The sequence below is a fragment of the Phyllobates terribilis genome, unplaced genomic scaffold (assembly GCF_046119375.1).
Source record: "Phyllobates terribilis strain yellow unplaced genomic scaffold, ASM4611937v1 Scaffold_75__1_contigs__length_6962009, whole genome shotgun sequence".
NCBI classification, from domain to species: domain Eukaryota; kingdom Metazoa; phylum Chordata; class Amphibia; order Anura; family Dendrobatidae; genus Phyllobates; species Phyllobates terribilis.
In genome coordinates, this window is record NW_027362835.1 from 721086 (window position 1) to 735816 (window position 14731).

The 14731-nt window shown below is 41.9% G+C and overlaps 1 protein-coding gene across 2 annotated transcripts in view; it reads right to left on the reverse strand.

The window, feature by feature from the left end:
• Positions 1-13314: 13314 nt before the first annotated feature.
• SPON1 (spondin 1) overlaps positions 13315-14731 on the reverse strand; it is a 1048567-nt gene continuing 1047150 nt past the window's right edge. For both annotated transcript variants that reach the window (XM_073662598.1, XM_073662597.1), the window contains one exon: positions 13315-13690. In XM_073662598.1, the coding sequence (XP_073518699.1) occupies positions 13527-13690 (164 nt within the window). In that variant the 3' untranslated portion in view covers positions 13315-13526. The remainder of the gene's footprint in view (positions 13691-14731) is intronic.

A 14731-nucleotide genomic window follows, 5' to 3' on the forward strand; every position in this document is an offset into this window, starting at 1 on the left:
TTGGAACGCAGTGTACATGTGGTTTTCCACAAAACACCAGTGGTTCACGTAGTGAATCTTACAGTTCTAACTTGCCAACCGTGGTCTGTATGGAGTTGTTCAATAAAGGGCCCAAAATTAAGATAACATAGATGGGAGAGGTCTCTATGAATAGGAATTCCTAAGTATTTGATACCCTGTGAGGGCCAGGCAAAGGGAAAGTTGGACTGGATGGAATCCTATATGGATTTGGGGAGGGAGACATCGAGGGCCTCAGACTTCGCTGCATTGATTTTAAAATTTGACCATGTAACAAAGTGATCTATTTCAGCCATAACAGCATGGATGGATATATGTGATTGAGTGATATATACTAGGACATCATCAGCAAATAGAGAGCACTTGTACTCGGTGCCTCCCACCTCAATCCACCTAATATTGGGGTTATGGCGAATTGATGAGAGCAGGTGCTCCGTCACTAGGATGTATAACAGAGGGGACAGAGGACATCCCTGCCTTGTCCCATTGGTGATTGTGAAAGGTGATGAAAATGTTCTGACGCACCCCCTGGGCCTTGGGACACCCGGAGCCGGAGCCTTTTTGGTGGATGCTGGTAGTTGTAGTCTTCGTGGCGGCGATCCGGTTCCGTGGCTCAGGATGGTCAAACCAGTGGCGGAACTATTTATGTGGTTTTGATGTTTAAATGTCCGACTACGCCACCCGTGGATTGCGGTCAGAATGAACCACCGCTACAGGGCAGACCGCTAAGGCTGGTGTTGTGGGTGCAGCAGAGCGTAGCATAACTCCCCACGGGAGGAGTATAGCCTCAGGGCAGTGTATGCGGAGGATGGGGGTGATGGTGCAGGGCAGCAGCAGTAACGACACGGAGTCAGTGATGCAGTTCAGGGCCTTTACTCACAGTTCTTATTATCCAGACCACGTCTGCAGGTAACGGCTGCCCACGTCGTACTGTGCTCACCAGGTGAGGGGCTCAGACAACTCCCAGATAACTTTGGAGCGCTTCACAGGACCCCCTTTGTGTGTCCTTTGTCTGGCCTTTCTTACCAACACTTCTGTCCGGCTGCCTCGGGCCTCCTCTTGGTAAACTTGGCGCCAGTTTCCCTGACCCTATGTGGTGTCTTCCTAGCGGGTGTAGCAAGGGGCTGCGCCACATAAAATGTCAGAGCCTCCGGTTTCTAGCTGAGGGTCGTTTCCTGCCTCCACTAGTTCGGGGACCGGTCTCCCCCTTTGGCCTGACCCCTCCACGCAGGTGGATTCGGGCGTGCGGTGGCGACTCGCCCGTCCGCACCCCTGGGATCCCTTCATTCCTCGTTCCTGGAGCCTTCTCCGCTCTTCTTCCTTCCTTCTCCCTCTTGCAGGCCTGGGCCTCTGTTACTAGGCCCGCCTCCGGAGCAGAGCTCATGCAGAGCCCCTGCTCCCTGCCACTTCTGCTCAGACTTCTCTGCACTGAACTAAGATGGTGCTCACCTTTTATACTCCCTTCTCAATGCACCCAGGAACTGCTTCCTCCCTGCTCCTGCACTGCAGGGTTCCCCTTCCTCAGTGTTCCCTCCCCCCACTCCAGCCAGGGACAGGGACTGTCGTGCCCATCTCAGGGGCATATTGGTCGCCCTGCCCCACGGCAATGTGGTGTAATGCATGCAGGTGTCGGGTCCTGATCCACACTCCATCCTTATCTGAGAGTGAGATATCACACCTCTGGGTGAGGTGCAATACGTCTGTAGCAACCGAGCCCTCAGGGCGCTACAGTTCCATTTATCTTCAGCCTAGGTGACGTATTGTGATACAGGGCCGTGATTTTGGCTATAAAAGGGTCCCCTAGACCCCTACCCCAAGCTTTTTAAGAGAATCATATATGGCGTGCCAGGAGACTCTATGGAATGCTTTCTCAGCATCCAACGAGAGTATCTACTTACAAATTTTTAACTGCATCTAGCCCAGGAAATACTTTGTGCCTAGTAGCAGTGTCTGCTAGTCAGCGGATTATCCCGGCTGTTAAGCAAGCTACACCACCTGTAGTTTGGACACTTAATTTTTTCAAAGGAAATGCTTCGGGACCACGGGATACTCAGTGAAGAGCATCAGGAGGCACCCCAAGGCATAGGGGCTGGGACTGGCAGTAGGATGCCTTGCGGTGGACAGCCGAGCTCGATCCTTATAAAAGCTTTTTAACTGCAGCAGCTTTAGTGGACGCTACTGGAGCTGGAATTACGCGGCTGCTGGCATGAGACTTGCCCTCCAATAGATCCTTGTAAATGGATTTAAAGTGTATTCATTCAAATTAGAGAGACAATTTAAATTAAAAAGCTTAGAGCTGCCTCCACCACAGGGGGGCTCGCTCGACCCACCAGCGGACAGGCACCAGTATTGGGAGAGGGGGGCTGGCCGTCAGGGTTCACCGCGGCTCTGGCACAAACCCGGCGACACGGAGGTGGCACGGGCAGGAGCGGACTGGCCGTGTCGGCTTCTCACTTTTTGGATTTTAGAAGGGCATGACATGCCTATATCTGTGTCTCCCCCTCCTTTTACTCCTCCACCTCTTTTCTTTTTGCATGACTATATGTACTTGTCACTTTTCCATGTGTTAGTTGTGTCTTCTGAGCAGTTTGTCAGCTTTTGGACACCTTTGAAGGTGTTTTCTATGTGTTTCTATGTGTTTTTGTTTGCCTGCCATTGGTTTTAACGGTGTTCGAAGGTGCTCGTCGAACAGTTCGACGAACAGTTCGGCGAACACACGGGTGTTCGACGAACCGAACCGAACTCGAACACTACGGGGGTGGCTCAACACTAATCTCTACAACAACTGTTAAGAGGAGACTTTGTGCAGCAGGTCTTCATGGTAAAATAGCTGCTAGGAAACCACTGCTAAGGACAGGCAACAAGCAGAAGAGACTTGTTTGGGCTAAAGAACACAAGGAATGGACATTAGACCAGTGGAAATCTGTGCTTTGGTCTGATGAGTACAAATTTGAGATCTTTGGTTCCAACCACAGTGTCTTTGTGCGACGCAGAAAAGGTGAACAGATGGACTCTACATGCCTGGTTCCCACCGTGTAGCATGGAGGAGGAGGTGTGATGGTGTGGGGGTGCTTTGCTGGTGACACAGTTGGAGATTTATTCAAAATTGAAGGCATACTGAACCAGCATGGCTACCACAGCTTCTTGCAGCGGCATGCTATTCCATCCGGTTTGCGTTTAGTTGGACCATCATTTATTTTTCAACAGGACAATGACCCCAAACACACCTCCAGGCTGTGTAAGAGCTATTTGACCAAGAAGGATAGTGATGGGGTGCTACGCCAGATGACCTGGCCACCACAGTCACCAGACCTGAACACAATCGAGATGGTTTGGGGTGAGCTGGACCGCAGAGTGAAGGCAAAAGGGCCAACAAGTGCTAAGCATCTCTGGGAACTCCTTCAAGATTGTTGGAAGACCATTTCCAGTGACTACCTCTTGAAGCTCATCAAGTGAATGTCAAGAGTGTGCAAAGCAGTCATCAAAGCAAAAGGTGGCTACTTTGAAGAACCTACAATATAAGACATATTTTCAGTTGTTTCACACTTTTTTGTTAAGGATATAATTCCACATGTGTTAATTCATAGTTTTGATGCCTTCAGTGTGAATGTACAATTTTCATAGTCATGAAAATACAGAAAAATCTTTAAATGAGAAGGTGTGTCCAAACTTTTGGTCTGTACTGTAGTTGGTATCACAGGGGTTATTACAAATTAACCTCTAGCTGACTTTTAGTACAATTTGTCATTAACATAGTAAACGTGATTGTTTCCAAATGAATATAATTCAGCATTCAGGGTTATACAAATATATAAATACTTGTCTGTCCACAGCCACAGAGATACACATATATTTACAAGTCACTTTAAACACAATTGTGTACTTATTTTGGCTTAACAAATCTAAACGTCTGGCTTAATAAGATTTTACTCTGTATCGTCACACATGTCCCTCGCCTTGTGTTTAAAAGTTGGGAAGTATGACCTTCTGTGAAAGCACCTTCTGTATATGCAGTGACCTCGCCTGCCCTGCCAAATATTTTTACCTTGGGTGTATGGGTGTGTGTAGGGGGTATGATGGGGGAAACAATAGGAACTTTTGCTATGGGGCCCCATGATTTCTATGTACATCACTGCTTATTTGGTATCCGATTTATGACAGTTCATGTTGCAGCATTATGTTTAGTTATCACTATTATAGTGTAGATTACTTTTCTGGCATTTATTTGGTACATTATTTTCATTTCATATTATTTTGGTCTCTAATTATAAATCTTGTCCTCTGTAATATTTTTGTTTCAGGGTGGTACATAAGGGCAGAGGGGTGTCATTCATTTTATAGATGACTTTAGTTTCAGGTTTTTAATTGTGTTTTATCCTTACGTATGTACATTAAAATTTGATTTTATCTACAACAAATTCAGTATGTGCCTTTGTTATGCCGGCATGCTTTTTATTTCTGTATCCTTTGTCATTTTTTGAGGGTTTGAGAGTGCGCCTATAATTATTTGAATTTATGTGATGCCCTTCCATTTTCAAATTTGATGGGTTCTCTAATCTCATATTCACCATTAAAGGTGTTAATTGGAATCTTTTGTGAAGAGCTATATTTGTTTGTTTTTGATCTGTGAGCACTAGAGTTAATGTGAATAGATTTGCAGGACCTTATCCATTGGCCTTATTGGTGATATTTGGCCACTGGATGGGAGTCTTGAGAAACACCTCTAGGCTGACAGCATCCCCAGCACATACTTTGTTCAGCTGACCTGGCGTGACCTCACATTGTTGCATTGGGTACACACATCTGACATTGCGCCAGGCCAGTTCTTAAAAAAAGAGCCCTCACGTAAGAGGCAGTTTTGAGGGCTCCTGTCCAGTGGCCACAGATCACCAATAAGGCTGATAGACCGGGTCTTGCAAATTGAATCACACCAATTATTACAATTAGTACATTCTTGTAGTCTTGCAAATTGAATCACACCAATTATTACAATTAGTATATTCTTGTAAAAAAACTTTATTATGGTCAATGATATATAGCTGCTTACCTTTAATATTACTTCTGATCAATGGAAACAGTCATGAATATATTTACAGCCATAAATATATAAATAATATAAATAGCTATCGTTATGCCTCTTTCTACCTGTCACTATCTTGACTGGTATAAGTATAATTAATATAGTATATATGCTATGATAACAGAAAACAATTGAAAAAATTTATAAATGGCTAACCATAATACACAAAGGCCAAAAAAAATGTTATTTCTAATATATTTAACAGAAAAATTTATGATTATCAAAGACCATGTATATTTTGCCGTTTCATTTCATTAATCAGAATTTTTACTTTTTTTTCCTAAATATTGGACCATAAAAATGCTTTCACTGATTGTTATACTTTAATATTTTTTTTAAGTGCTCATGAAGATTGGGGTGCGGTGGGGCAAACAAATGGCTCTATTTTAAACTTTGCTATCTTTAAATACAATACTACCTTGTCTTGAGTGCGACTACATTACAAGTCTTGTTGCAGGAAGGGATATAACTATGTCCTAGGACAATAGAGGATATCAATATCCTTATAGAAAATGTAGCCAATGGCTACCAACTTTACAGAGTTCATTTCAACTTATAGTTGGCGAGTAGATTCCACAACAATATATTGTAAATTGTAGCCACATTATAAAATTGGAGGACATATCAATAATGAAAGTAACAGAAAAAAATAGAATTCAATACTAGTGTTGGGCAAACCCGAACAGTAAAGTTCGGCATCCATACCGAACATCTACTGTTCGGTCCCGGACCCCGTACACGGACTTCCTCTGGAAGTCTGTGTAACTGTTTGGGTTCGGGTGTTTTCCGCGCTGTCACTTGCGTGACAGCGCAGAATACACAGGCTCTGATCGCGGTAATTGCATTACCACAGTGAGATCGCTGACAGGTGTCAGCATGATGCCACAGCAGTGACAGGTGTCAGCTATTTACCGCGGGTCACAGGCGCCGGCTGATGGTACTACTACCACCACCTCCTGCCATTAAAAACAGCGGGCACAGGCGCCGCTGGATGTGAGCAATGTTCTCCCATCCGCTGGCGTCTGTGCTCTGCTGAGTATAAAAAATAAATGTTAAAATTAATTTAAAAAAATTAAAATATAAATAAAACACATTATACTCATCTACACCTTGTCCCCGATGTTCTCCATACCTGCAAAAACAAAAAAAACACCATATACTCACCTTACAGCTAATCCCCGAAGCCCTTGATCTCCTGTAATAAAAGTAAAATAATAAACCAACCTTATCCTTATCTTTCCGACGTCCAAATAACGAGTGCCCCTCGAAGATTCCACGAACAGAGCGGTCACACTGTTTGTGACTGCTCTATTCATTCGCCAGCAATACACTGACTCAGTGTATAGCCGGCAAATGAGGCTGCATAAGCGCAGTGAGTATTTTCCCATGTATGCAATGAGTTGAACTCTATTTATCAATCCATATATCTATTATCTATATAGATATGTATCCATATATCTATTACCTATCTATCTATCTATTAATCTATTTATCTATCCATATATCTATTATCTATCTAAATATCTATCCATGTATCTATGAATCTATTTATCTATCACATATTTATTTATTATCTAATTATCTATCTAAGATAGATATATGGATATATAATAATTAAAGAAAATTTGGCAGCACTACCAAAAGAAGCCGGGTGCAATAAAACCTGTTAAGGTAATGTCCAAACCTAACACAAATAGAAAATTAGAAAAAACAGGCAGCACTCCAAAAATTAAAGTGAAAAACCCGTGGCTTTACTGATCCATTAGCAGCAACATTTCGGCAGATTTCTCTTCCTTTCTTTCACTTTAATTTTTGAGTGCTGCCTGTTTTTTCTAATTTTCTATATATGGATATATAGATATATTGCTATATAGATAGATAATAGATCGATAGATGATAGGTAGATATATGGATAAATAGATTTAGAGAAAGATAATAGTTAGATATGATATATTGATAGATAATATATATATGGAGAGATACTTTATTTAGATAGATAATAGATATATGGATAGATAAATAGATAGATATATGGATAGATAAATCGATTTATAGATAGATAGATAGATAGATAGATAATAGATATATGGATATATAGCTATATTAATAGATAATAAATATATGGATAAATAGATTAATAGATATATGGATAGATAGATAATAAATATATGGATAGATATTTAGATAGATAATAGATCTGTGGATAGATAAATAGATAGATAGATATATGGATAGATAAATAGATTCATAAAAATATGGATAGATAAATATATGGATAGATAAATAGATTTATGGATAGATATTTAGATAGATAATAGATATATGGATAGATAAATAGATTAATAAAAATATGGATAGATAAATATATGGATAGATCTTTAGACAGATAATAGATATATGGATAGATAAATAGATTAATAGATATATGGATATCTGAAAAAATTGAAGGCAGCACTCAAGCATGAAGTGAAAACTTGTTGTTATAATAGCCCATGTGGCTGTGGCGACGTTTCGGTCCCAAACTGGGGACCTTTCTCAAGCTTTTGTGCTGTTTTTGGATTTTGGATTTTTTCTTCTAGATACAGTGCTGGCCAAAAGTATTGGCACCCCTGCAATTCTGTCAGATAATACTCAGTTTCTTCCTGAAAATGATTGCAATCACAAATTCTTTGGTATTATTCTCTTCATTTAATTTGTCTTCAATGAAAAAAACACAAAAAGAATTGTCCTAAAGCCAAATTGGATATAATTCCACACCAAACATAAAAAAGGGGGTGGACAAAAGTATTGGCACCCTTTGAAAAATCATGTGATGCTTCTCTAATTCGTGTAATTAACAGCACCTGTAACTTACCTGTGGTACCTAACAGGTGTTGGCAATAACTAAATCACACTTGCAGCCAGTTAACATGGATTAAAGTTGACTCAACCTCTGTCCTGTGTCCTTGTGTGTACCACATTGAGCATGGAGAAAAGAAAGAAGACCAAAGAACTGTCTGAGGACTTGAGAAACCAAATTGTGAGGAAGCATGAGCAATCTCAAGGCTACAAGTCCATCTCCAGAGACCTGAATGTTCCTGTGTCTTCCGTGCACAGTGTCATCAAGAAGTTTAAAGCCCATGGCACTGTGGCTAACCTCCCTAGATGTGGACTGAAAAGAAAAATTGACGAGAGATTTCAACGCAAGATTGTGCAGATGGCGGATAAAGAACCTCGACTAGCATCCAAACAAGTTCAAGCTGCCCTGCAGTCCGAGGGTACAACAGTGTCAACCCATACTATCCGTCGGCGTCTGAATGAAAAGGGACTGTATGGTAGGATACCCAGGAAGACCCCACTTCTTACCCCGAGACAAAAGAAAGCCAGGCTGGAATTTGCCAAAACTTACCTGAGAAAGCCTAAAACGTTTTGGAAGAATGTTCTCTGGTCAGATGAGACAAAAGTAGAGCTTTTTGGGAAAAAGCATCAACATAGAGTGTACTGGAAAAAAAGGAGGCATTCAAAGAAAAGAACACGGTCCATACAGTCAAACATGGCGGAGGTTCCCTGATGTTTTGGGGTTGCTTTGCTGCCTCTGGCACTGGACTGCTTGACCGTGTGCATGGCATTATGAAGTCTGAAGACTATGAACAAATTTTGCAGCATAATGAAGGGCCCAGTGTGAGAAAGCTGGGTCTCCCTCAGAGGTCATGGGTCTTCCAGCAGGACAATGACCCAAAACACACTTCCAAAAGCACTATAAAATGGTTTTAGAGAAAGCACTGGAGACTTCTAAGGTGGCCAGCAATGAGTACAGACCTGAATCCCATAGTACACCTGTGGAGAGATCTCAAAATGGCAGTTTGGAGAAGGCACCCTTCAAATATCAGGGACCTGGAGCAGTTTGCCAAAGAAGAATGGTCTACAATTCCAGCAGAGCATTGTAAGAAACTCATTGATGGTTACCGGAAGCGGTTGTTCGCAGTTATTTTGGCTAAAGGTTGTGCAACCAAGTATTAGGCTGAGGGTGCCAATACTTTTGTCCGGCCCTTTTTTGGAGTTTTGTGTGAAATGATCAATGATTTGATTTTTGCTTCATTCTCTTTTGTGTTTTTTCCTTGCAAGCAAATTAAATGAAGATAATAATACCAAAGAATTTGTGATTGCAATCATTTTCAGGAAGAAACTGAGTATTATCTGAAAGAATTGCAGGGGTGCCAATACTTTTGGCCAGCACTGTATATGGATAGATAGATAGATAGATAGATGAAAGCTAGATAGATAATAGATAGATAATAGATAGATATACAGATAGATATAAATATGTGATATATATAATCAGTGCTTTGCGTGTGTACCTTACTGTTCATCTCATTTAGTAATAAAGTACATATCTGAAAAAAATGTCGTAGGGTCCCCCGTGATTTTATTAAACCAGCAGAGGGAAAACGGACAGCAGGGGCGGATGCTTTTAGCCTAGGAAGGGTGTAATACCCATGGAGCTTCCCAGGCTACTAATATCAACCCCCCCCTACTAATATCAACATTGCCTTTACTGGCTATTAAAATGGGGGACCCCCCCAAAAAAATGACATGGGTTCCTCCTATTTTAACAGCTAGTAAGGCAATGCAGAGAGGTGGGGGCTGATATTAATAGCCTAGGAAGGGGCCATGAATATTGGCCCCCTCCGAGGCTAGAAACAGGAGCCCTCAGCCGCCCCAGAAATGGCGCATCCATGGGATGCGGCAATTCTGGCACTTAGCCTCGCTTTACCCACTGCCCTGTAGCAGTGGCAGTGAGGTTATAGGGTTGGGGTTGATGTTAGTTAATAATGTCAGCTGACATCAAGTCCAGGTTAGTAATAGAGAGGCGTCTATAAGACGCCCCCATTACTAACCCCATAGTGAAAGTGAAATGTAAAATAAAACACCCACACCCAGAATAAAATATTTTATTTGAATTAAAGACAGGATTCCTTTACTATTCTAAATTAAACCATACTTTGTGTATTGCCAGTGAATGAATAGAGCGGCCACATACAATGTAGCCGCTCTGTTCATCGTATCTTCGTGGGACACTCGTAATTTTGACGTCGGAAAGGTAAGGATGAGGTTGGTTTATTATTTTACTTTTATTACAGGTGATCAAAGGCTTCGGGGATTAGCTGTAAGGTGAGTGTATGGTGTTTTTTATTCTTTGTTTTTTGCAGGTGCGGAGACAAGGTGTAGGTGAGTATAATGTGTTTTATTTTTATTTTATTTTTTTTTTTTTTATTTTAACATTTCTTTTTTTACACTCAGCAGAGCACAGACGCCGGTGGATGGGAGATTACTGTGACCCGCGGTAAGCTATTTACCAAGGGTCACCTGTCAGTGCTGTGGCATCATGCTGACACCTGATGCCACAGCTCTCTGACCGCGGTAATGCCTGTGTTTCCTGCGCTGTCGCGCAAATGACAGGGAGGGAAACCAGGTAAATTAGGGTCCCCCATTCACATGACTGGGGTCTGTGTTCAAGTTCGGGGTTCGGGTACTGTTCTGGTACCCGAACCCGAACTTTAAAAAACTGTTCGGTATTCAGCTATATTAGCCGAACCCGAACAGTGACAGTTTCACCCATCACTATTCAATACATGCAATCAATAGAAGACTACAATTGTAACTTTTGCTTTATGTGTGAATTGTGAATTTTATCGAGTAGACACTAGGCAGAGCATAGATTTTCATTAACGTGCATTGGTTGCCCTATATCATGATAGCAGTAGATGGACAAGATATCCTTAAAATTAATTTACCATCCAGAAATAGTGAAGGAACCTATCAGTATGTTTTTCTCTTTATACTACAGAGTTAACTATAGCTTTCCTCAAAGATAGTAGCAGCAAGATGAACAGAAAAATGTCTGCTCCAATGATTACTATGTTTTCTCACATCTCTCTAGCTCGGAGAACCTCTGGAAACATTGACATTGTTCGTATATAAACCATAATACGAGCTCTTTCAATAAGCATCACATATAGCTAAGTCAGGCCGATTTTGCAAAAAAATATGGGCCCCGATTCATCACACCAGTCTTAATGAGGGAAAGTAGTGGAGTAATAGCTGTTTGTTTCATTAAGTTAAAAAGTTGAAAAAATATGCGTGTCTTGTGACTTTTCAAAGAATTCTGGTGTAATCGCTTTGATGAATCAAGGACATAATCTTCATTTTTTTAAATGCTTTCAGCACACAGCTCTCTCAAGTTGAGCTGCTGAGACCAAATGTAGCATCGGTGTCTCTGCCTCCAACCGGGCAGAGACGCCGTTCCCCTCACCACCGTGGTCCAGGTCCGGCGTCCTCCCGCTCCTCTGCTGCTGTCGCACACTCTGCTTCCCGGGCTCTGAGCTTAGGGCATTCACGTGCGCGCTCCCACTCTCTTAAAGAGGCCACGCGTGCCGTCCTATAGAGTCCCCGGCCAATGGCCGGAGGATGTCCCCTATATTAGGCACCTCCTCCAATTTGGAGGTGCCTGATCAAGGTTGTTGTTCTGTGTGCTAAACACTTGCTCCAGCCCTCAGGTCCCGCTCCCTGCCAGTCTTCTGTCAGTCCAGCCCGTCAGCCTGTCTAACAGTTCTGTTCTCCAGTCTGTCTACAGTTGTGCCCGCCAGCCTGCTTACAAGGAGCACCTGTCTGTAACCTGCCGTGTCCGCCAGTCTGCCTACCTGGAGCACCTGCTAGTTACCTGTTGTGCCCGCCAGCCAGTCTACCTGAAGCACCTGCCAGTTACCTGCCGTGTCTGCCTGCTCGCCTACCCAGAGAACCCGCCTGGCTATCTGCCAAACCAGCCCGCTTATCTACCCGGTCCACCCGTCAGCCTTCCTGCCATGCTCATCCGCTGTACCGGTCAGTTCCTGCCATCTGACCCGTGGGTGTCACCTGCTCTCACACAAGGTTGGTCCCAGAGTGGCACCTGGTCCACCTGCCCAGTTCCTCCCTGGTTCATGGAGTCGACTAAGTCACCGTGCGACCTTGGTAGGGCCAAGTAGGCACTTAGTCACGCCCCTCTGGTCCCTCCTTGCACCGAAGCACAGAGGTTCCACCACCCGGACAAGTAACACCAATCATTGTGCTCAGCAGCTCTGCTCTCCCTCTTACACTGCCCACTTCAGAAATGGCAGATGAGGGGCAGAGCTAAAATGTAACTTTTAATGTAGAAAATGAAAAATGTGCCAATCTCCAATAGTATATTAATTAAATTTAGTTTGTTAATCGCCCAGCCCTCCATATAGCCGCTGACTACATATTTATTTTTCTTGTAATTGGATTTTTTTAGCATTAAACAATGTTTGTGGAGTTACTTATAAGATCCATTATTAAAACAGCTGATCTGGCGCAGTGAGTTAAGTACATTTAAGGCTATGATCAATCACTGTGCTGTACATCAAAATCACAACATCAGAGCAATGCAAATAGAAGGTTGACAACCTAGGATAGGATATCATTTTTAATTATCTTCTTCTGGATCAGAAAATGTTAAACTCTTTCAAGATTTAACTTGAGAAACTAGTATCATAATTAGATTGTATTATCTATACACTAATAACAACAGCAGGATTTCTACTTCTTTGCTATTAGTCAATTAATTTAGGTTTTCTCTTTAAATCAGGTAGGTCAAGAGATTTCCTGCTTAAATCCCAGTGAATACCTGTAGAGCTTATCAGTTTTCAAATATTCAATTTCCCCACAAGTCAACTGGAAAGAAAATGAATAGTAGTTAGCCTGTGCAACCATGAGCTGTTTCTTTAATGTATGAAATGCTTGATCCACTACAGCATGGGCCATTCTTTACAACTGCAATCCGCTCTAGAAAATAGATGAGGGTTCTGAACAGGACACCCCGTTTATTAACCCAATGTGTACGTGTTCTATCAGGGTCTTTGAAAATAGGTTTTCTAAACAAGGGAATTCCTTTAACATACACAATATAATTAGTTAAAAATGGAGACTAAAGAATCCAGAATGACTTGTAAACTAACATGCTTAATGTCATTCAGAAATCATACACTGTCAAAGTTCAGCTGGGTATCTGCGCTCGACTGTGTCATCCTTCTGCTCGGTCTAGCAATCTGGGTGGTAACATGTTGCTATATTTGGTCATGTTTTCTCTTGCATGCATGTCATATTGTGAAAGATTAAAGTTTGCGATGTGACTAGGAAGATACAATGTCCAGAATTATATTATCTTGCGAAACAACCAATACATAAGATATTATTTATTGATCTATCCAGATGATTCAATTATTGTTACATGTGAATATATATAAAATATATTTCTTGCTCCTGCAAGAATAGTAAACAAAGTACATTGGAAAATGCAAAGCACTATATATATCCTATAATAAAAAAATCTAATAAAGATTGACTTTTCATGTAAGGAAATACTTTAGGAGTATTCCATGTGAGGTATTTGCTAACACGGATGGACGTTACAAGCACGGATCTCCTTCTTGTCTTTACAGCTGGTGAATTGAGAACTTTTGAACCGCTTCTTTACTGTCATGAATCGCTCCTGGATGCCACCTCCACAATACTTGGTGCATTCTGTCCATGCTGTCCATGGCTTCATTTTGCACACTGAAAATGAAAGTGTCAGTGTTAACATTTTAAAGACTAATTGAATCATTTTAATGACAGCATTGACAACCTCAGGCCACTAAGCTTCAATGCACACATGGGAGAGTTATGAAAGGAGCATGATGAGTAGGTGTCCTCTTACAGTTTTTGAACTAGGCCTCAAGAGCTTCACGCAACACCAACCGGGTGTTGGAGAGTTGTTCTATGTATGTTTAGTTACAAAATCTCATGACTGTAAATGTTTTACTGATCCAGGAACTATATATGCCAAAAGTATTGGCACCCCTGCAGTTCTGTCAGATAATACTCAGTTTCTTCCTGAAAATGATTGCAATCACAAATTCTTTGGTATTATTATCTTCATTTAATTTGCTTGCAAGGAAAAGACACAAAAGGGAATGAAGCAAAAATCAAATCATTGATCATTTCACACAAAACTCCAAGAAAGGGCCGGACAAAAGTATTGGCACCCTCAGCCTAATACTTGGTTGCACAACCTTTAGCCAAAATAACTGCGAACAACCGCTTCCGGTAACCATCAATGAGTTTCTTACAATGCTCTGCTGGAATTGTAGACCATTCTTCTTTGGCAAACTGCTCCAGGTCCCTGATATTTGAAGAGTGCCTTCTCCAAACTGCCATTTTGAGATCTCTCCACAGGTGTTCTATGGGATTTACGTCTGGACTCATTGCTGGCCACCTTAGAAGTCTCCAGTGCTTTCTCTAAAACCATTTTATAGTGCTTTTGGAAGTGTGTTTTGGGTCATTGTCCTGCTGGAAGACCCATGACCTCTGAGGGAGACCCAGCTTTTTCACACTGGGCCCTGCATTATGCTGCAAAATTTGTTGGTAGTCTTCAGACTTCATAATGCCATGCACACGGTCAAGCAGTCCAGTGCCAGAGGCAGCAAAGCAACCCCAAAATATCAGGGAACCTCCGCCATGTTTGACTGTAGGGACCGTGTTCTTTTCTTTGAATGCCTCTTTTTTTTTCCTGTACACTCTGTGTTGATGTTTTTTCCCAAAAAGCTCTACTTTTGT